This window comes from Mobula birostris, chromosome 26, assembly GCF_030028105.1.
Source record: "Mobula birostris isolate sMobBir1 chromosome 26, sMobBir1.hap1, whole genome shotgun sequence".
NCBI lineage: Eukaryota > Metazoa > Chordata > Chondrichthyes > Myliobatiformes > Myliobatidae > Mobula > Mobula birostris.
This window is the reverse complement of record NC_092395.1, coordinates 18,360,982-18,384,151: the sequence shown is the minus strand read 5'-3', so window position 1 is coordinate 18,384,151 and position 23,170 is coordinate 18,360,982. Positions and strand designations below refer to the sequence as shown.

General features: G+C 43.7%; 2 protein-coding genes across 5 annotated transcripts in view; one reads left to right on the top strand and one right to left on the bottom strand.

Annotated features, from left to right (window-relative positions):
* The window catches only part of LOC140188098 (receptor expression-enhancing protein 6-like), a 35,470-nt gene extending 34,357 nt beyond the window's left edge, over nucleotides 1-1,113 (bottom strand). Inside the window, exon 1 of the mRNA XM_072244054.1 lies at nucleotides 822-1,113. Coding sequence (XP_072100155.1) covers nucleotides 822-936 — 115 coding nt within the window. The 5' untranslated portion in view covers nucleotides 937-1,113. The remainder of the gene's footprint in view (nucleotides 1-821) is intronic.
* A 2,001-nt stretch (nucleotides 1,114-3,114) lies between these two features.
* The window catches only part of LOC140188097 (proprotein convertase subtilisin/kexin type 4-like), a 34,480-nt gene continuing 14,424 nt past the window's right edge, over nucleotides 3,115-23,170 (top strand). The window contains exons 1-8 of one of the 4 annotated variants that reach the window (XM_072244049.1): nucleotides 3,115-3,662; nucleotides 5,213-5,317; nucleotides 8,229-8,321; nucleotides 12,190-12,318; nucleotides 12,988-13,064; nucleotides 14,596-14,681; nucleotides 17,151-17,323; nucleotides 18,085-18,297. In XM_072244049.1, coding sequence (XP_072100150.1) covers nucleotides 3,498-3,662; nucleotides 5,213-5,317; nucleotides 8,229-8,321; nucleotides 12,190-12,318; nucleotides 12,988-13,064; nucleotides 14,596-14,681; nucleotides 17,151-17,323; nucleotides 18,085-18,297 — 1,041 coding nt within the window. In that variant the 5' untranslated portion in view covers nucleotides 3,115-3,497. The other 3 variants (XM_072244052.1, XM_072244053.1, XM_072244051.1) reach the window with 3 other exon arrangements.

Genomic DNA, 23,170 nt, shown 5'->3' with positions numbered 1-23,170 from the left:
ATGTCATACTACACAACACATAGTGATTATGAAAGATTCTTACTTATTGAACCTTTGCAATATTTCCACTATACTTTTTCACTCCCCCTCCTCATATACCTCCTAATAACCATCATTCACATCAAGGTACTCCATACGGAGCGCCACGCCAGAATAATGAATTTTTGCTGTCTTTTGCCTGTTTTAACATAGCAGAACCCCTTTCAAATAGCAACCTAATAGGTCAGTTTTCAAGTTTCATCCTGAACAATTTGAGTCAACTTGTTCTTTCCCTAAATTAATAACATTTGGAGACTACTTATTAAACAGTTATTGTTACAAACTAGTTAACAACCTTAGAAGAGGGACAATTCTTTCACTATTGGTCGTTTTTTTTTTACTTTCATTAAAAAGTACTCGCGCACCTTATACCGATTTACATTATTAGGTGATGATGTTTTGTAATTAAGATTTAAACCATTAACACTACAGTATTCAATCTAGTTTGAAACTGCATTTGAAACCACAAGACCAGGTGATTTGAATGAAAATTATAAAATGCTTTATCAGTAGGCGAATCAAATTATCTTGTTTATGGTCTCCACGCAAAGTACTCAAACTCAACTACCACTCTCGTGTAGACCCAACACACAAATTGTTTGAAAGGAACCGAGCTGAATCAATTCTTATAACACCGTCACGTCTCCCAGAGTCTACAAAATTGTTTATAACATTGTAACAGAAGATAACTTTGTACAAAATATTTTTTCTCAAGTCGCATAATTATAAACACTCTTGCATCGAAGTGAAACAAAGGCTATTAGCCAGCATCTGTTACCCACCTGTGGCCAGATGGTATTTGCGCAAACCCGTCTTCTTCTCAATTTTCTCTAGAATGTTTGTGAAGAAGTTCTTCTCGTCCAGAAATTTTTCCAAACGCTCACGTAAGGATGGCATTTTTTTAAAAAAATTGGTTTGGTTTATTTTCAGCACACCCTATGCTCTAAGCAGAAATCAACTCCGTACAAAATTCCAGCCCGCCCTGCTGTTGGGAAAACTCGTAATCCTATAATTGCTGACTCTAGTTTCATTTCCAATCCGTTTAACTATTGTTCAATCCGCTTCCGCCTCTATCCTCTGATTGACGTTGTAAACACCCAATTGGAGCGACTATTCGTACCTCATCCCCTGTTTGTGTGCAAATTTATCCCCATCGCGACCGAGAAATCGAGACAGACTGCTCCCTCGATGGGAAGTACATTTCCTATTTTTATTTACCCCCATGTGTGCTACCGTGAGCGGTCTGATATCTTGTTTATTAAAATGGATGTAGTGTTGCTGCCGCAGGGGAGGGGGGAATGAAACACTTGGACAGGTCGGAATATTTTTGTCTAGTGAGATGACTTTACAGAGGCCCTGGAAAGTTAATGACGGCACTTGATTGGTAGGTAGGTTAATTTATAGTGCTTCTCCGCGTCCCCAGAAATTCAATTTAACCAGAATAGAAAATAGCGAGAGAACAGGGAGTTTATGTAAAATTGTGAGAGGTATGAATAGAGCAGATAGCCGGTACCTTTATTCCTAGGGTCAAAATGTTTAACCTGCATGTTAAAAACGTTTGACACGTATTTAAATGAGAGGGGGAAATAGCTTCGCCAAGCACCACCTGCCTACGGCCGGCTGAAAAAGCGACATCTCTCAGTGGCCACCACCCATTTTAGTTCCACTTCTCGTTCTCATTCTGACATGTCAGCCCATGGCCTCCTCTACTGCCGCGATGAGGCCACACTCAGGTTGGAAGAGCAACACCTTGCATTCCATCTGGGTAGCCCCCAACCTGAATGGCATGAACATCGAGTTCTCGAACTTTCGATAATGCCCCCCCCCCACCTTGACCATCCCCCCCATTCCCATTTCCTTCCCTTAGTTTATCACCTTACCGGCCCATCACCTCCCTCTGGTGTTACCCCCCCTTTCCCTTTCTTTCAAGGCCTTCTGTCCTCGTATCAGATTCGCCTTCTCCAGCCCTTTATCTCTTTCACCATTTGACCTCCAAGCACTTTACTTCACCCCTTGCCCTCTCCTGGTTTCAGCTATCACCTACTACCTTGTACTTCCTGCCCTCCCCCGCCTTCTTACTCTGACTACTCATGTTTTTCTTTCTCAAGTCCTGATGGAGGGTCTCGGCCCGAAACGTCGACTGTTTACTCTTTTCCATAGATGCTGCCTGGTCTGCTGAGCTCCTCCAGCATTTTGTGTGTGAAACTTGTTTTCACACATAGTGGTTGTTGCCAGGGTGGAGGCAGGTACGATGTTTAAGGGGCCTTGGATCGATATGCAGAGAATGGAAGAAAATGAACAACAATTTTGACAGATGAAAGCAGAGTAGATAGAGTTAGAAGTAGAACATACCCACGACATGCCCTTTTCTCATTGTTACCTTCAGGAAGGAGGTACAGAAGCCCGAAGGCACACACTCAGCGATTCAGGAACTGCTTTTTTCCGTCTGTCATCCGACTCCTAAATGGGCATTGAACCCATGAACACTACCTCACTTTTTAAATTATTTCAGTTTTTGCACCATTTTCACTGTAACTATGTAACATACACATATAAACTTTAATCGTTTTACTTATTTTTTTTCCAAAATGATCACGTATTGCATTGTACTGCTGCCGCTGTTAACAAATTTCACGATGTTATTAAACCAGATTCTGACTCTGAAACCGCCTTCCTCTCACCCACAAATATCAGAAAATGTTGGAAGTCTGGGGGAAAAAAAGCTACAAAAGATTCTATGTACACTGACCAGCTGTAGAAAGAGTGTTAACGTTTCAGGTGTAGGCTCTTTGTCAGAACCAGGGCAATTGTAAAATTATTAGATTTCTTGTGTTAAAGATGTTAGACCAAAGTTATTGAAGTGCTGTGGCGCTGTTGCCGCACCTCTGACAGTCCCGTATCAGATATTTAAATGTAGAAGGCTAGGGACCAATTGATAGTAAACGGAATTAGTATGGAGCCCTTGGCTGCAACTCCGTAACTCAATGTCAACTCTCGCTCGAGTGTACCTGGCCGTGACGTCACTGACTGTCAACTGCCTTCCTGAAATTCACCTGGCTGTGACGTTGCCTGGAAGACGTCACCATCGCCGACCGTGGCTGGTGAGGTCACCGGCCGTCAACCGCCCAGCTGGCCCTCGCTCGGTGGCCGTTGCAGCCGGCCCGGGTGGGGTTGGGCTGAAGGGCAGGTGAACCATCGGCTCTTCCCGAAGAGAAACCGCGGGGCGCGCAGCCCCCGGGGGCGGAGTTGCTCCTGAAACTTTATCGCGCCGCCTTCTCGCCCTGGAGCGGGAGAGCATGTCCCAGAGTATTAATGAGTGGCGGGCGGTTAGTGTCCCTCCACCCCTCCCTCCCTTGTGCCGGACATGGCAGAAGATAAAGTGACGTAGTTCGCAGTAGTGGTCACAGCGGGCGGGGAATTCGCAGTCTCGTCCCCCCTTCAACCCCTTCCCCACCGGTATGACCCGAGTCGGCCGCCTGTTGCTGCTCGCCTTCCTCAGCCACTTCCTCGGCGGCGCCGGCGGCCGGGAGCTCTACACCAACACCTGGGCGGTGCGCATCTCTGGTGGAGCGGAGCACGCCCAGAACATTGCCTCTAGGCACGGCTTCATTAACCTGGGACGGGTAAATGGCTCTCTAAACCGAATAGTCAGTGTACCGGTGGTGGAGTGGCTCATCCTGCGCTTCCACCAACCCAGCAACTGTATCCTTTTATTTTGACGCCTTGCGTTTGGGTTCGCCTGTTTGCAGCAGAGCCAGGTTTCCAAGATGAAGGGTCTCGACCCGGAATGGTGACTGTCCATTTCCCTCCACAGATTGCTGCCCGATTCGCTGAGTTCCTCTAGCAACTTGTGTTTTTTTTTCCCCGAATCTTCCCCCCCCCCAAACACTTCTCTAGAAAGGTTTGCACCCCAAAGTACTTTAAAAGCAAAGAAATTCACTCAAAGCTCCCGGCAACAGTGTGAAAGGCTGTGTTGATGATCTTGATTCAGGGACACATGTTGAGCAGGTCTCTAAAAATAATTTCCCCTTGTTCAGAAATAGTGTCGCACATCCAACTTCGCATCCCTGTCATTCGCAAAGTTACGAGCGTATCGGCCCCTGTAAATGTTTCTTTCAGAAGACAGTCCACAGGCTCCCAGCCACTGTTTTGCTTGCAGCTGTTATCATTCAGAAGCTGGATTACGTCCAGTAGTAGTTCCGTCGTTGTTAAACTATAATTTGAATTTCGAAACATCACTGTAACCTTTCTAGGGAAAAGAGACTTGGAAATTATTCATACAGATTTTTAAAAAATATTTTTCAAAATGGTTTAGTTATTTTGGACACTTTTTTTGATGCACGATCATTGTTGCCTGGTAGGAAGTTGACCCATGTTAGCCTGCTAACATCTGAAAGCCGTTACCGTACTGCTGAAACGAATACTGCTGCAGTTCTGTTTTACAACGGTGATAAATCAAAGCTAGTAAATGCAGCAAAATAATTAAGTCTTTTAAGTTTTTTTTCAGGGTATTTGCGACAAGAGATGTTGTTAGGAGCAATTTCAAATGGCAAAGATAAAATAAACGCTGTGCTAAATTTTCCCTGGGGACGCTGTTGCTCTTCATGTCAGTTTGGTCAAAATAAGGCCCTTGCTAGCTGGAAGGCTAAAAGTAAAATATGCTATTTCTGGATGTAATGTGAAACGTTGGTGGCATAAAATTAAGTGGAAATGTGAGCAGTGAATATGATGTGTAGTGGGGGAGTCTGGGACCAGAGGGCAAAGCCTCAGAATAGAAGGACATCCCTTTAGAACAGAGATAAGGGATTTCTTTCCCCGGAGTGTGAAGTTTATTGCTACAGTTGGCTGTAAAGGCCAAGTCATCTGGTATATTTAAAGAGGACTTTGATAGGTTCTTGACTAGTAAGGACTTTAAAAGTTACTGGGTGAAGGAAGGAGAATGGGGTTAAGAGGAATAATAAATCAGCCAAGGTGAAATGGTGGAGCAGACTTGATGGGCTGAATGGCATAATTCTGCTCTTGCGTCTTATTACGTAGGTCTGTTTCCAAAGAGTCTTGGATAATTTGATAGGAATAACAGGAATTATAACATTCAACCCAACCAGTGATAGGAAGATCGGGAAGTAAATGTCAGAAGTATCATTTCAAAGTTGTTCTTTCTCTGATTCTAAAGATTTTTGAAGATGAAGATTATTACTACTTTAAACACAAAGCTGTGATGAAGCGATCACTCAATCCACACCAAATGCGACGTAAGCGGCTAGAAATGGAGCCCAAGGTAAACTGTCTTGCAGTGTATATATGTAAATAGGTTTTAATATGTAAAACATGTACATATGTAAATATGTAAATACCCTGTTTTAGGCTTGTATCACTGAAAAATAATAGATTGCAATATTTTTTTCTAGTTTTGTTACTTTATGTATATCACTCTTATGTTGATGTTGCTTTAGGATTCAGGGGTTAGAATAGTAACGTGTAAATGTTGAACTTGCACTCCCTGTGGTGTCCAGTCTCAAAACATTTCATAGCATAGTAAAAGTTGACATGAATCCAAACTAGATGCTTTTTAGAGATGTAAAAATATGATATTTGAGTTTTTATCTGAATCAGAAGTCTGAAGAGAATTCCAGAGCTATGGGCCTAAGTCTGCTAATGTGTGGGATGAATACTTTATTCTTTATTGTCACCAAACTATTGATACTAGGACGTACAATCATCACAACGATATTTGATTCTGTGCTTCCTGCTCCCTGGAGTACAAATCGAGAGTAAATATTAAAAATTTAAATTATAAATCATAAATAGAAAATGGAAAGTAAGGTAGTGCAAAAAAACCGAGAGGCAGGTCCAGATATTTGGAGGGTATGGCCCAGATCCGGGTCAGGATCCGTTCAGCAGTCTTATCACAGTTGGAAAGAAGCTGTTCCCAAATCTGGCTGTACGAGTCTTCAAGCTCCTGAGCCTTCTCCCAGAGAGAGGAAAAGTGTGTTGGCTGGGTGGGTCGTGTCCTTGATTATCCTGGCAGCACTGCTCTGACAGCGTGCGGTGTAAAGTGAGTCCAAGGGTGGAAGATTGGTTTCTGTGATGTGCTGCGCCGTGTTCACGATCTTCTGCAGCTTATTCTGGTCTTGGACAGGACAACTCCCATACCAGGTTGTGATGCACCCTAGAAGAATGCTTTCTACGGTGCATCTATAAAAATTAGTGAGGGTTTTAGGGGACAGGCCAAACTTCTTTAGTTTTCTCAGGAAGTAAAGGTGCTGGTGGGCTTTCTTGGCAGTGGATTCTGCTTGGTTGGACCAAGTCAGGTCATTTGTGATATTGACCCTGAGGAACTTAAAGCTTTTGACCTGTTCCACTTGTGCACTACTGATGTAAATTGGGTCGTGCATTCTGCTACTCCTTCTGAAGTCAACAACCAATTCCTTTGTCTTGCTGACATTGAGGGATAGGTTATTGTCTTCGCACCATGGCACCAGGTTCTTAATTTCCTCCCTGTACTCAAACTCATCATTACCCAAGATACGGCCTACATTGTTGTGTCATCAGCAAACTTATATATTGAGTTCGATGGAAACTTGGCTACACAATCATGGGTGTACAGTGAGTACAGCAGGGGGCTGAGTACACAGCCTTGTGGGGCACCGGTGCTCAGAGTGATTGTAGAGGAGAGCTTGTCCCCTATTTTTACGGCTTGGGTCCTGTCTGTGAGGAAGTTGAAGATCCAGCTGCAGATCTGAGTGCTAAGGCCCAGGTTCCGGAGTTTAGGAATACAACTAGAAATTAAGAAACAGAACCATATGAAAGTTGTACTGTGGAGAAGGTTTGTGAAAAGCAAAGGGAAAAGTGTCTTTTTAAATATTGGGTACTGAGGATAACAATTTTTAGTCGGAGGCAACAGCTTCGAAGTAGGAAGATCATTTTTGGTAAATTGTACTTTTGGACTAGCTTGATTTTGAGGGATAGAAAGTTAGCTAAGAGCATTTTCATATTTGAGGGATGACAACAAGGCATTTGACAGCTTTAGCAACAGTAAATGAAAACAGGCTCTATTACAGAAGTGGCACAAAGGATGAGCAGTCTATTTTATCCTGGGTTAGTGACTACGGTTAGAGTTGTTTGCTTACAGTGAGGAGATGTTTGTTTCAGTCTTTGCAGTGTTTAAACAAAAGGAAACCTTTAGCTCAGCTGGGGCCCCATGTTAGACAAGCAATCTTCTTGAAAAAGTATGAAAACTTTTCAGTAAGAGTTTATGGTGAAGAACAGGCCCTTTGTCATAACTCACCTATGCTAACCAAGGTGACTTCCTGAGCTATACCATCTTCCTGGATTTTGCTCATACCTCTCAAGCTTTCCTATCCAAATTTCATTCAAATGTTGTCATTGTACCCACATTTAATACTATCACCACCACCACTTCCTCGGGCAGCTCACTCCACATACCCGCTATCCTCTTGTGCAGCAAGTCTGTTCCCTTGGGTCCACCTTCTTTCCTTTCTCATGTTAAACCTGTGCCCTCTGGTGTTGCACCCCTCCCTGGGAAAACACTACCAATCTGTCTTATCATTGTCCTTAATGATTTTATGAACCTCCAAGGTTACCCTTTAACCTCTTTTGCTTCAGAGAAAACATTCCAACCTTATTCAGTCTCTCCTTTACAGCTCAAGCCTTCCAGTCTTAATTATGCCCTCATGAATCTTTTCCGCACTCTATCCAGCTTAATCACATCCTTCTTGTAGCACAGGACCGAAATTGCACACAACATTTATGATGCAATTTATCAAAAATGTTTTGTACAGCTGTAACATGATGTTCTGAGTCCTGTACTCATTGTCCTTGTCGTTTGAAGGGACTGCCTTCACCATCTTATCTACTATGTCACCACTTTCAGGGAGCTACAGTATAGACTTGTACTCCTAGGGTTCTGGTGTGTTTTTAAATCCAGTACAGTATTGTGAAACATTGTATTTGCACACTTTGCTAAAGCTTGACATTTTTTTGTCTTTATGCTAGCCAATGTAAGTATAATTTATAGCCTGGCTTCCATTATTTATTATGTGCATTTTTATTTTATTGGAAAAGGACGTATTAGTTGAGCATTAATAGCTATAATTCTGCTTTTCAAATATTTTGTGTATGAAGAACTTCAGTCTCTGACAGGAGAACCTTTACTACTGTCTGCTTAGGTAAAGTGGCTGCAACAGCAAGTGGTGAAAAGACGCCAGAAGCGCTCATTTTTTGTTCCATCAGATCCTTTGTATCGTAAGCAGTGGTACCTGGTAAGTTTGGGTACATTTGGTGGAGGTGTAGAAATTAAGCACATTTTAAGTGCTCTGAATTGCTGCCCCAGTCAAGATGCATTGAGATTAATATAAATATAAAAGAATTTAAGTTTATTGTGACCTGACTGTACATATATATAACCAAATGAAACAATGTTCCTTTGGACCACATGTGAAGTGTGCACCACAGGTAAACAGCACTGTAAACGGCTTGCTATCCTAATGATGAGACCTTGGTAGGGTATTGATTAGTTTCACAGACTTGGGGGAAGAAGATCTTACCCAGTCTGGTAGTCTTAGTCTTGGTGCTTCTATACCACCTCCCTGATGGTGGTGAGTCAAAGAGATTGTGGAATGGGTGGTAGGGATCCTCAGTGCCTTGGGCCCTTTATATAAGATGCTCCTGGTAAATGTCACAAATTGAGATGAAGGGAAACAACAGTAATCTTGTAGTTTTTACTATCCTCTGTAGGTTTTTGAAATCCAGTGCCTTGCAGCTTCTGAACCACACAATGATGCAGCCAGACAGGATCCCCTCGTTGATGTTCCTGTAGAAAGTTGCTTGAATGGGGGCAGTGGCCTTGCATGCCTCAGTGTCCTCAGAAAGTGTAGACGCTGCTATGCCCTCTTAACTAATGAAGAAGTTTTGTGGGTCCAGGTTAGATAATTTGTTATGTAAACACCAAGAAACTTTGTGCTTTTCACTCTCCAAGACAAAGCTGTTGATGTGCAATGGAGAGTGGTTGACCTGTGCCTTCCTGAAGACCACAATCATCTCTTCTCTCTTGTCCACGATGACGCTCGGGTTGTTGTTCTCACACCATTTGACAAGTCTCTTTACTTCTTGTCTGTATTCCAAATCATCGATGTTGCCAATGAGGTCAACCAGTGTCATATCATCAGTGATGATGCGGTTTGAGCTGGATTTGGCAGCAGCATGAACTGCAGCAGGCTAATCACACAGCCCCATGGGGTACCAGTGCTCAGTGTGATGGAGCTCGAGATATTGCTACCAACCTGGACTGACTGGGGTCTTTTTGTCAAGAAGCCCAAGATCCAGTTACAGAGAGTGGTGTTGAGTCCCAATAACAATAGTTTATCCACCAGCCTCGGAGGGATGACCGTATTAAACATAGGGCTTTAGTTGATGAACAACATTCTGGCATACAAGGCATCATTTTCTAGGTGGGATTGAGCGGAGTGGAGTGCTGAGGCTTTGGCATCATCAGTGGGTCGGATTGAGCAATAGAACTGGAAAAGGTCCATTGTAGCTGGAAAGTGGCATTTTTATATGATTCGTTACCAGCCACTCAAAGGACTTCATGATTGTTGAGGTCAGTGCCATTGGGTGTAACCATTTAGACTAGTTACCGAGCCTTTCTTGGGCACTGGAATTATGGATGTCTTGAAGCCTTTGGGGACAGTGGACTGTTGCAAAGAGATGTTACAGATCTCCATTAAGACCTCTGTACAGTGGGTCCCTGCAGCTTTGCTTGGGTTTACATTGGCTAGGATCCTTCTCACCTTGGTTGCAGTCAAACACTGTTCCTTGTTTCTCAGGTTGAGAGGGAGCTTTAGTTTTTATTTATTTAGGTTTTGTATTTAAAATTGCTAGGTGTACAAAGGGTTATTGTGTCCAAATGCAACTTCAGTATGTGGATAAATGATATGTCTGTGATCCCAGATTTTGGAGCAGTTCTCAAAATTGGACTTGTGATTTTCTTTGATTATAGGCCAACAGCTTCAAATGTCTTTTTTCCTTGTTCCATGCAAGTTTACCCTGCAGCATTGAAAGTTGCACTGTATGTTTTTATGTATTAAGCATACATGATGTGCTTTCCAGTTCAATTTCTCACATAAGGAAAATTCTGAATTGTTCTTTGTATTTTAGCTTTACAGGAAGGGTGAGAGAGTAGAAGAAGCAAGTTGAGAAATACAATTTCAAAAATTCTAATACAAACATTGATCATTGCAATACTTTGAAGACAATTTTGGTATGGGGATATTTCTTCAATTTGCAACAACTGTTACTTGAAAGATTTCTGAGTAGCAAATGCATGTAGTGGCATTTTGTATTATGATTTAAGCTTGATTAAACTTGGCTTCACAAGGAATTTATAGGAATATTTCCTCTGTATTTAATGGTAATTGGATATCTGAATCTTGTTCTATTGACTCCCGAAGGAAAAAGTTGATTTTCTACTCTCTTGATGTATGCTGAACACACAGACGTTAATACATACTGAACTTGCTTTTGAAGTTCTATTCCATTGTTGTCAATAGAAACAAATTTCCATTATTGCTTGGTAGGAAGAACTAATTTCTATCCGAGTTTTCTATTTTCTGCCAGTATATCCACTCTGATGATTGTTCTTTACGGTCTCTGATGAAAACTAATCTAAAGGCTAAGAAATTGTCCATTGGCCCAATTATTGTTCTGATTTGCTTAAGCATAAAATTTGATAGATGTCTAAGCTAAATAATGTGCAGTACATCTTTAGCTTGATATGTGACAGGAGCAGAAGATTTTTTTGCATGTACTTGTTCCTTTAACCCCACTTGATATACATTTGATTACAACTGTGCCTGGTTTTGGAGCACTTTGTGTTCCACAGGGGCGATAAGAGATGAACAGAGTTACTGAACATTTCCTATGCATCAATTTCTCTGCCCACACCTCAAAGACAGGCTTGTATTTATTTTCTTCCCTGAAATTTTTGCTTTAAAATATCATGTGACACTATACCAAAGACATTAATCATTAAAACGATCAATGGAAACTTGCCTTGTGGTGCAACTCCTAACTAACTGTAGTTCACAACAGGACCTCTGTTTGCTTTCATAAGCCATAGGAAGAAAAATAGTTTGTCACCTTCCTTGCAGACAATGAGTGAAGTGTGCTTCAAGGTTGAACATCTGCACTCAACCTGAAAATGTATTTCTTGCGATTTAAGACTGTGGTTGCTATTTGACATAGTGCTTAGTTGATTAATAGGTCGGGCAAATCAAATGACATGTGGTTTTTGGAAATTGGTGCGATTAAAAAAAATAATAGTTCCAGCAATATGCTTGTTCACAAAGTTGGGATATAATGGTTCCCTATCTTCATGTTTTTAGATAAAAGATCATTCTCAAACAAATGAATAATGTATATTCTTGTAAGCTGAGCATCTGTTTAGCAAATTTTAATGACTTGTTATTGAAAATTAATTGACGAGAGTGAGGGTATAAGGTGGTGGCTATATTGTGCAGAAGTACTGTGTTGGCTTTTAATCCTCAATGACTGTAGTCTCATTTGATGAATCTATCAAAATATACAACCCCGTTTGATTCTGCTGTCTGTAGCATTTGCGATATAAGAATAAAGCACTATTTTAGGTGTGAAAATATAATTTCTACACAAACCCTTTCTGAAGTGTCCTTGGAGCTTTTAGGTGTGTCAGCGCTGTCAGTTTGGAATGTGATAATGATCAAGGCTTATGAAGAAAGTGCCATATTAATCAATGTATGTATTTATTGATGCATAGAAACATAGAAAATAGGTGCAGGGGTAGGCAATTCGGCCCTTCGAGCCTGCACTGCCATTCAGTATGATCATGGCTGATCATCCAACTCAGAACCCTGTACCTACCTTCTCTCCATACCCCCTGATCTCTAATCCCTGATGCATTTTATGTGGTGACAGGTGCTTAACATTGAAAATGGAGCCTATGTTATAGTGGCCATTAATTTTATGATGGTTCAACATTGTATATATCTTATACGTATTCAAATAACTTTACATTCAAATACAATTGGTTTTTGCTTAGTTTGTATTATCCGTAGATCTTGCTTTACAGTAATCAGTTATTTATGTCTTATTTAGAACAATGAAATACCTAATGACCTAAATGTTCTGTCGGCCTGGAAGCAGGGCTATACAGGCAAGGGTGTTGTTATCACCATTCTGGATGATGGAATAGAGAAGGACCACCCAGATTTGGCTGCAAATTATGTAAGATCAAATAAAAACTTTTACCAAATCCATCTTTAATTAATTGGACCTCTGTTAAAGGGGGGAATGATAGTAATCACCTGTTTTCATGGTATGTGACAATAATTGCAGTGCTATTGGGGGAAAAACATCGTCTTGAAACACCTCTTCCTAGAGATGCTGCCTGGCCTGCTGTGTTCACCAGCAACTTTTATGTGTGTCTTGAAACATATGTGTGAACAGTTTAGTGATAGCTTTGAATTTTACCTGATTTTCAGTGCTTAAGCAATGCTAAGCTTATTTATTCAGATACCCAGATGGAATCACTTTAAGTTGCTTTCAAGACTGTGTAATAAAATGGGAGAAAATGAATTGGATCATTTGCTGTCCAAAGATCCCTGCACATAGTGTATATGCTTTGTTTATGGTTCTAGTTACACTTGGTTGTGATGGCTGTGGAGGCAACTACTTTGAGGAAATTGTGACAATTCATAAGGCACCTAGTGGCTGTGAAGTAGTCTAGCAGGGAGTTTATATCTTTAGTGGAAGAAACTATTTTGGTAGTTTTTGACAGTTTTTATTCCAGAAATGTGACCCTGCCATTTCTAATATTTTTGAAGTTGGGATTTTACTTATTAGTAAAAGCAAAATTGACGTTGCTTTCTGCCATTCTCTTTGGTTTGATTGCAGGATCCTAATGCAAGCTTTGATATAAATGACAATGACCCAGATCCTCAACCAAGATACAACTATAATGATGAAAATCGGTGAGGTTCTTTGCATTTGTTTGCTTATTTAACTGAAATGGTAGTAAGTTCACATATAATCCAGTAGCTGCTCTGGGTATATTATTAATTGATTGGGTGTTCATCAAATAAACAAATTAAATTGATTTTCAATGTACAGCCATAATCATGCAGTATGAAAGCACTATTTGGTTCTGTCAGATCACACTGGACATTCATCACATCTTTTAGTACTCGGCCTGAAGTTGCCTTTGCCTGGATGAATTAAAGTGCTTTCACAACATTCTCGACAGTGAATTCCAGAGTCACTTCAGTCTGAGTGGAGAAAGGTCCCCTTGGATCCTCTCTAAATCTCATACCCTTTGCCCTAAATAGCAAATTGGCCAAACTGCAGAAAGAACATGCTTTTAAATTGTATGTTATAATGTATCATGTTCACTTGAACTGATAATGAGAATTTTGTCATAATTTAAAGATCAATCTTTAAAAGGTGGCATTTCTGCCTCTGTAGTATAAGTCCTGTAGCATGTTAATCTAGAACAGTGGTTCCCAATTTGGGGTCCATAGACCCTTTGCTTAACAGTATTGGTCCATGCCATAAAAAAGGTTGGAAACCCTGGTCTAGACAATATCCGTAAGGTGTAGCTGTTATTTGTGACAAATCTTTTAATGAAAAGCCATTGAATAAGTTAGCATAGTAGGAGGAAACAAAAGTGGCAGTGTTAACTTGAAGTGCTTATCATAGAAGATACCTGAGAATATTATTTTAGTGACTATACTGAGAAACAATGATGTCATATTGACTATACACAGTGGAGTACTGTTTCAATTTATAATTTGTAAATCATAAATTGTTTTGCAGACAACATCCAGCAGATGGCACTAGCTGACAAATTTATCACAATTATACAAAAAAATGTCCACTTTCCTTGAGGTGTATAAAATATTCAATAGCTTCATCTATCCATGTTAGCAATACCTAATTACTGTTTTATGGATATATAACAAGTAATGTTCACAAGTTGGACCTGGTAATATGGTTGTATCCCTAATCAAAGATAGTTCTTATTTTTGGGCTGAGGAAAATATGTTTTGGGCATAAAGTCAGATCAATTAATAGTGATTTTCTAAAACATATATAATCAATGCAGAAACTTTGCTGTTGTATGGAAAGAATATTGCTGTGTTATGTCTTTTGGATAGCATCCTTTCTTCAAGCTAAGTGCAATCTCAATTTACAAAATATGAGGCACTTTATGAGAAGTCGTGAACCAAGGAACATTTTCCTAACATTGCTGCCACGGGTAACTTCTGGGCTCCGTGGCAATCATTCTCAACTTGTTTGATGTTGTGAACCATCTTTCTTCAGTTATGAACTGCACCTACATGTTTTCCACTTTATTTAAAAAAAAGATTCAATATCATATGAACTACAGGAGTTTGCTGATTTCAGCTGCAGACAGGCCACAGATTGAGAGTGATTATGCAGGTTAGATTTATGAGTTTAGGTTTATGTTGCTATCACAAGTAATTATCCTATTTTCTTTAACAGTCATGGGACTCGATGTGCTGGAGAAGTGGCTGCAGTAGCAAATAACCTCTGTGGAGTTGGTGTAGCATTCAATGCCAAAATTGGTGGTAATATTTCCTTTCATTTAAAAACGTGGCATTTTATGCTGGCTCAGGTGTTCTTGTGGAATACCTGGCGATATGATAGTGTACTTACAAAGTTCCTGATTACCATTGAGAGCTTTGGGCCATTAATCCTGAGTCATAGGATCCCGTGAATCCTGTCTTGACAATAAGGGAATTTTAAAATTAGTGATTAAATGAATCTGGAATTTGGTAATGGTAGCCATGAAATTTTATTTAATAACCTGTTTATCCATTGATAGAGGTACCCGTCCTTGACCACTCTGTCACATGTACAACTGAAGCTGCTTCCCTCAGGGGCATATGGGTAATAATTGCTGTAATGTTCACATCCTAAAACAACACAGTATTCAATGGAACACACACACAATGCTGGAGGAACACAGCAGGCCAGGCAGCATCTATGGAAAAAAGTACTGTCAACCTTTTGGGCCGAGACCCTTTGGTAGGACTGGAGAAAAAAAACGAGTAGATTAAAAGGTGGGGGGAGGGGAGAGAGAAACACGAGGTATTAGATGAAGCTGGGAGGGGTGAAGTAAAGAGCCGCGAAGTTGATTAGTGAAAGAGGTACAGGGCTGGAGAAAGAGGAATCTAATAAGCGAAGACAGAAGGCCATGAAAAAAAGAAAAGGGAGGAGGTGCGCCAGAGGGAGGCGATGAGCAGGTAAGGAGATAAGGTGAGAGAGGGAAAAAGGGATGGTGAATTGGGGAGGAGGGGCATTACTAGAAGTTTGATAAATTGATGTTCATGCCATCAAGTTGGAGGCTACCCAGACTGAATATAAGGTGTTGTTCCTCCAAACTGAGTGTGACCTCATCGCGACAGTAGAGGAGGCCATTGATTGACATATTGGAATCAGAATGGGAAGTGGAATTAAAATGGATGGCCACTGGGAGATCCCACTACTCTCAAGATGAGGCTTTTCATTCCAGAATGAAGCTGACTTCCTTATTCAAAGAATGGGGCTTTCCTTCCTCCATCATCAACTACTGCACCCTCAACTACCACCCTCTACTGTATCTCTTCCATTTTCCTCATTTCTGCTCTTACCCCATCCTCCCACCGCCTTACCAGGGATAGGGTTCCCCTTGTCCTCACCTACTACTCCACCAGCTCCACGTCCAGCACATAATTCTCCAGAACTTCTACCATCTCCAGTGAGTCCCACCACCAAGCACATTTTCTCCCCCCACCAATTTCTGCTTCCTGCAGGGATCGCTCCTTATGCGACTCCCTTGTCCGTTCACCCTTCCTCACTAATCTCCTGGCACTTATCCTTGCAAGCAGAGCTAGTGCTACACCTGCCTCTACAGCACTTCTCTTGCCACCATTCAGGGCCCTAAACAGTGTTTCCAGGTGAGGTGACAATTCACTTGCAAGTCTGTTGGGGTCATATCCGGTGTGGCCTCCTGTATATCAATGAGACCTGAGTAAATTGGGAGATGCCTCGCCAAGCACCTATGCTTTGTCCACCAGAAGAAGCAGGACCTTCTAGTGGCCACTCTTTTTAATTGCACTTCCCATTCCAATATGTCAATCCATGGCCTCCTCTACTGTTGCAATTCAGGTTAGAGGAACAGTACCTTATATTCCGTCTGGGTAGTCTCCAAACTGATGGGATGAACATGGATTTCTCAAACTTCCAGTAGTGACCCCCTCTCCTCCCCCCCCCCCCATTTACCATTCCCCATTTCCTTTTCCTTCTCTCAACTTCTTCCCTGCCCATTGCCTCTCTCTGGTGCTTGGCCCCCTCTCCTTCTTTCTTCTATGGCCTTCTGTCTTCTCCTAGTAGGTTTCCCCTTCTCCAGCCCTGCATCTTTTTCACCAGCTTTTTACTTCATCCCTCCCCGTCCTGCTTTTACCTATCACCTTGTTTTTCTCTGTCCCCTCCCTTCACCTCTTCAATCTACTCCACATCTTTTTTCCTCCAGTCCTGCTGAAGGGTCTTGGCCTGAAACGTCGACTGTACTTTTTTCCATAGATGCAGCCTGGCCTGCTGAGTTCCTCCAGCATTTTGTGTGTGTCGCTCGGATTTCCAGCATCTGCAGATTTTCTCTTGTTACAGTATTCTATGGTCCTTTCAGCCCACATTAACTTAGTAAAAAGGAGGAGAGACTTGTAAAAGGTTCAGCAAATTGTGAAATTCACAAACCTTTTGTTAATTGTATTTTTAACAATGGAAATATTTTGATTGTGGTCCTTATTTCTTTTGTAGTTTAGAGGTAGTATTCTGTTAATATTCTTCTTGCCCTTTGTATCTTTTTGATTTGTATCAATATTGCCATCCCACTGTATCTGATAACCACGAAACATAGATTGATCTTTTATTTAGGAAAGACTAAATTGGCTTTAGACAGTGTGGATTTCCATATTATGTGATCACTGTGCCACATCCTTTTAGTTTCTCCAAATTTATATTTGTGCATTTTATATTTTTTTGTTTTCTCCCTGCAGGAGTGAGAATGCTTGATGGAGAGATCACAGATGTAGTGGAAGCCCGCTCTCTTAGCCTCAGCCCTCAGCATATTCATATTTACAGTGCCAGCTGGGGCCCAGAGGATGATGGGCAGACTGTGGAAGGGCCAGCAGTATTAGCAAGTCGGGCATTCCTTAAGGGCATTACAAATGTATGTTATATGTTTTTTCAAGAAAAACATTAATTTATTTAATCAACACTAGTTTTGATATACACTCTGTGGTCAATTTATTAGGTACAGGAGTGGAACCCAGTGTGGTCTTCTGCTGCTGTAGCCCATCCACTTTAAGGTTTGATATGTGTGTTCAGAGATGTTCTTCTGCACATTTATGTTGTAACAAGTGATTATTTAGGTTACTGTTGCCTTCCTGTCAGCTTGAAGCTGTCTGGCCATTCCCCTCTGACCTCCCCCATTTAAAAAGGTGTTTTCGCCCACAGTGCTGCCACTCATGGATTTTTCTTTTGTTTTTCGCACCAGTATCTGTAAACTCTAGAAACCATTGTGCTTGAAAATCACAGGAGACCAATTTCTGAGATACTCAGACCACCTGTATGGCACTAATAATCTTTCCACAGTCAAGGTCACTTAGATCACATTTCTCCCCTGTTCTGATGATTGGTTTAAACAACTGAATCTCTTGATCTCGTTAGCATGTTTTATCATTGATTTGCTGCTGCACGATTGGCTGATTAGATATTTGCATTAGGTTTACTTAATAAAATGGCCACAGTTTATTTGGAAATGTGCTTATGTGAGCCGGCAATAATGTTTTAGTGGTACAATAGTTTTGTCACTGTACTGCAAGAGTATGTTATGCGTATTAATTATTTAACTTTGCATTAAAAAAGTAATTTTGACCTTGCATGACTGATTAGCTGAATATTTATGGCTATTTGTTTATTTAATATTAGGGACGAGGTGGTCTTGGTTCCATCTTTGTCTGGGCTTCTGGAAATGGAGGTTTCCAATATGATAACTGTAACTGTGATGGCTATACAAACAGCATCTACACATTATCTGTGGGCAGCACGACTCAACTAGGGAATATCCCTTGGTACAGCGAGCCCTGTTCTTCAACGCTAACTACCACTTACAGCAGCGGAACCAGAAGAGAGAAGCAAATAGTAAGAAAATAAAATAATTTACCAACTTGTTCTTAAGTTTGCTGATGTGGATCACTAGATGGTAACTGATATTTTGGTTCTGGGGAGTGGGGGTGTGTGTGGAAGTCAGGTCGTGTGTTTTGTAGATGGAGGGTGAGTACTGAGATGGGGGAAGGATATTGGTTTAGGATGCTGAAGTTGCTGTGATTTCTTTTTCTCCAGTTTTTTTTTCAACTTTTTTGTAGTCTTGTACTCACCCATACCATGAACTTAAATTTTCCATTTTAAATTTAGCTTTTGGTAACTTGTGAAGATTGTATTCTTTACACCTGGTTTTTCATGGAGTTTTTCTTGGATCTGATGTTGAAACGCACTCGTATTATACATTATGAAGAATGAGACTAACTGTTTTCTGTATTTGAAGAAATGTGTTTTTACTGTGCATTCTCACCTCCATTCAACAAACTCAATGATAATTCTTCCCTCTTGGATGGGGTTAAGTTATAACTAGAATTCAATATACTGTGGTGCTTCGAGGGTGTGGTTGACAGCTCTCCCCAGCATTCTTAGTGGCCAGTGCTACTTGTTGTTCTTGTTTAGAGATGCATTCTTGGTGTACGTGTTCTGTAGAATTATGGTGGGCTGTTCAAGTTCTTTTATTCTAGCACCAGTTATGCAGTTTTCCACTTGTATGCATGTGTGCCACCTTGACTGTAACCGGGGTGTGTAATAATATGATTGAATTAGTTCTCATGAGCCATGGCACTCTTGTCTGTTATTGTGCGTGTTGCAGTAAAAATGAGCTTTTCTTGTCAGTCATCATGGACTGAGTGCTTGCCATGTTGGTGTAAGGAATGAGATTAGAAATTGATGGCAAAATTGAAGAACTACGACGTTGGAAGAAGTGTATTAAGACCTGGAAAATAAGTTGCGTGGTATGCTTTCCCTGCACCCCTGGGCCGGGCTCCTGGAACGGGATGCTGACCCGAAGAGAGAACCTGGGAATTGAGCATGGTGTCTTCCCGGAGCATCCTGATGGTGCGATCATACCCAGGCTTCCCAACATAGGGTACACAGCGGAATGCATAACCTACCTCCCCGTGGCCCATGCTGGGGAGCCCAAAACATCGCAGCCATGGGAAGAGGGGGAACACGGCGGGCACCACCAGCACTGCCAGAGAAAGAGGACCACCAATGGACCCCACAATTAAGGCCACAAGGTCCACCTGAAGCTCCCCAGATACAATGGTTCCGGCTGTCTGGGGCCTTACCTGGCATAAGACAAACTTGCTGCCTGGCACAGTGGGTGGAATCCCACTGAGATGGAGGTGCACCTTGCCCTGGCACTGGAGTGGAATGCCCTGTGGGCCTTCCTCGACCTAACGCCGGCTGAGCAGCATGACTACATGGCTCTCGTAGCGGCACTGGAGTGGCTTTTTGAGCAGAGGCCATTGAAGGAAGTAATGAGGGAAGAACTGGACAGCAGGTGGCGCCGTGTGAGAGAAAGCCTGGCAGCATTCCTGGCAGATCTTCACCACTGTACTTGACATGACTACCCCCAGTTCCCTCCTGCAGCCCAGGAAGCGCTTGCTCTCTTTGCCTTTGTACCTTCAGCAGCATGTTTGCTTAACATCACCATCATCGCTGGCAGAAGTGGAGAGGGCAGAAGTAATTTTAGCCCCCCTAGGTGTTCCAGCACTGCCCGAGACCTGAAACAACAATGGAGAATGCCTCTGTTTTCACCTCCCCAGGGAGAGAGCAAGGCCGATATGTAGAACACGTGGTGGTGGGCATTGGATACTGTACGATAGTAGACATGGGGTCAACCATCACCGTCATCTGTCTGGGTGTCCTCCCCAACACAGACAAGCCATCCCTGCCTGGGTTGACAATGACGGCAGTCCAGCTGGTTATGGTCACTGGCAACTGTGCGGTGATGGCTGTGCATTGCAGTGGGGGAAAACAGCGGAGCACGAGGAGTGGCTGGCTGACATCTGGGACTCTTGCATCATTGGCCTGGATCTGCTGTCCCTCTGGGGGGCTCCTGTGGATATGCCGGGGGCAGCGTTCTAGCTTGGTGCTGAAGCTGTGGCTCTCTGGCAGGCAGCTCCACATAGCAGACCAGGCAGGCACAGCAACGACCACTGTTCTCACAGCGGCCTGCTGCTGTTCAGCACACTCTGCATGAGCCGAACGCAACACAGCGCCAGGCTGAAACCTGTGATCCGCACCAGTCATCGGCAATCGCATCAGCGCAGCGCGATGACATCGGCAGCACTACAACGGTGCCCTCCAGAGTCCAAGCAGTGTGGGAGCTATGGCAGTGGAGCAGTGAGGGCTTGGATCAGGACCAGCAGCGGTGGCTAGAAGACCTTCAGGACCAGCACCTTGGCCTCTTTGCAGCCAGGAACGAGAACTGCAGATGCACGGGCTGATTCAACACCACATTAACATTGGGGACAATTAGCCCTTCTGCTTGTGACCCCATCACCTGGCTCTTCCCAAATGCCAGGCAACAGAGCAGTGAATCAAAGAGATAGATGTAGCTGGCATCATCGAGCCCTCCGACAGCCTGTGGTCAGCCCCAGTGGTGTTGGTCAGGAAGAAAGATGGGTCATGGTGGTTCTGCGTTGTCCACCGCTGTCTCAGAGCTGTGACCTAGCAGGACTCCTACTCTTTGTCCCAGATTGATGGACTGTACTGCAGGTTTGACCTAGTTCAGCTCTCTTGATCTTTGCAGTGGCTACTGGCAGGTCGAACTGCCACGGAGGCCTAGCCCAAGACTACCTTCACCATTGGTCAGGTGCTGTAGCACTTCTGGAATAATGCCGCTTGGCCTCTATAATGCCCTGGCCATATGAGAGCGACTGATGGAGAGGGTGCCGGCTCACATTCTGTGGAGTCGCTATGTCATCTATTTCAACGATCTCTACTTGGTGCATGCCGTGGTTTTTGATGATGCTCTGTGGAATCTGGAAGAGGTCTTTGCCGCTGTCTGCCAGGTAAACCTGGGCCTCAGTGCTGCAAATTGCCACCTGCTGCGCTGCCAGATGAAGTTCCTGGGGCACGTGGTGGGTGCAGAAGGAGTGGCAACAAACTCTGAGAAGGTGGTGGTGGTCAGAGAATGACCTACCTCCCATGATGTCTCTGAGCTTGATGACTTCCTGAGGTTGGCATCGTACTACTGCCAGTTTATTAAGGACTTTGCCACCATTGCGAGTTCCCCTCACTAGCTTACTGAGAAGGGGAGGCCCTTCACCTGGACTGACACCTATGCTGCCGCCTTCGACCAGCTTCGAGCTATGTTCACCCAGGCCCTGGTGCTGGCATATCCCGATCTAGCATGTCCTTTCATTGTTGACACAGATGCCAGCAATGGGGGCTTGGTGCAGTGCTGTTGCAGGAGGGGGACCAAGGAGAGCATGTTGTGGTGTGCTTCAGCCGCACCCTGAGTGTAACTGTTGTGTCACCTGCCAGGAGCTCTTGGTTGTGGTCCAGGCTCTGTGCTGCTTCTGCCCCTACCTCTTCAGCCGGTGGACCAAGTGTCCACTGACCTGGCTGTTGAGCTTTCATGGTCCCAAGGAGTGGCTGGAGGCCACTGCACCAGAAGGCACCACAGCAATATTGACTCCCTCTCTCACCAACCCTGTGAGGCATGGCCAAGGGCAAGCAGCGGTGGCAACTGGCATCGAGGTAGACCTCCCCACCACTGACCACCAGCGCAGTGAGCAGGAGAGTGATTCCGTGTTGGCCTCGGTGAGGGGATGGGTGAACATGAGCCAGAGGCCAGTGTGGGCAAGAGGTCTCGACCCTGGATCCAGAGACCAAAGTGCTCTACTGTCAGTGGGGCACATCGGAGGTGTGCGACAGGTTGCCGTTCTGGTGGTGGCAACAGACGTCTCCTGCACCTGATGATCCCCGGGGGCTCTGCGCCATGGTGTTGCAGGCAGTGCACGGGCTGGTGGCGGCTGGACATTTCAGGGTTACATAGATGTTGGGCAAGCTGTGCGAACACTTCTATTGGTCTGGGTGCAAGCAGGACGTGGAGCTGTTCCTGCACCGCTGTAATGCTTGCACATCCCAGAAGAGGCCGAGCCGCCAGTCTAGGGCACTAATGCAGCAGTACCTGGTGGAGGCCCTAACGGAGTATGTAGGAGTGGACATCCAGGGACCCCCCCCCTCCACCGATGCTGGAAATCACTACGTTCTCGTGCCCATGGATTACTTCACTAAGTAGCCAGAGCCTACGTGGTCCTGGACCAGAGCGCTACCACCTCCACTGAGAGACTCGCAGAGGAGTTCTTCTGCCGTTTTGCTTCCCCTGAGGAACTCCACAGTGACTGGGGTGCAACCTTGTGGTTCATATGTTTGAGGTCTACAGGCGGGTGGGAATGTAGACTCCCCCGCCCCAAGCTGCAAAGTGATGGGCCAGTGGATTGTCTTAACCGCACCCTGGCTGCGCAGCTTGCCATCCTCATCAGCCAGCACCATGTAATTGGGATCACCTGTAGTATTGTGGGCATACCGGACAGCAGTTCAGAAGAACACCAGGTGTATTGCCAACTGTGCTCATATTCGGGCAGGAGCTGCCCATGCCGATGGATCTGGTGTTTAGCCCTCCTCCCATGCCAGAGATTCCTGGGGAGGCTGGGTTGAAGTACCTGCAGCACCTCAGGGGGCGCCTGTGGGCTGTTCACGATGCAGCTCTGCAGAACCAAAGTGCAGCTACTGGTCACCAAAAAGGAGCTTATGATGCTTGCAGCCGGGGACTGGACTTTACTGTTGATGACAGAATGTGGGTCTTCAGCCCCTCCCAGAAGAAGGGACTATCCACCAAGCTTGGAAACCAGTGGAAGGGGCCAGGACAGGGGCTTGACCGCATCTCCGATGTGGT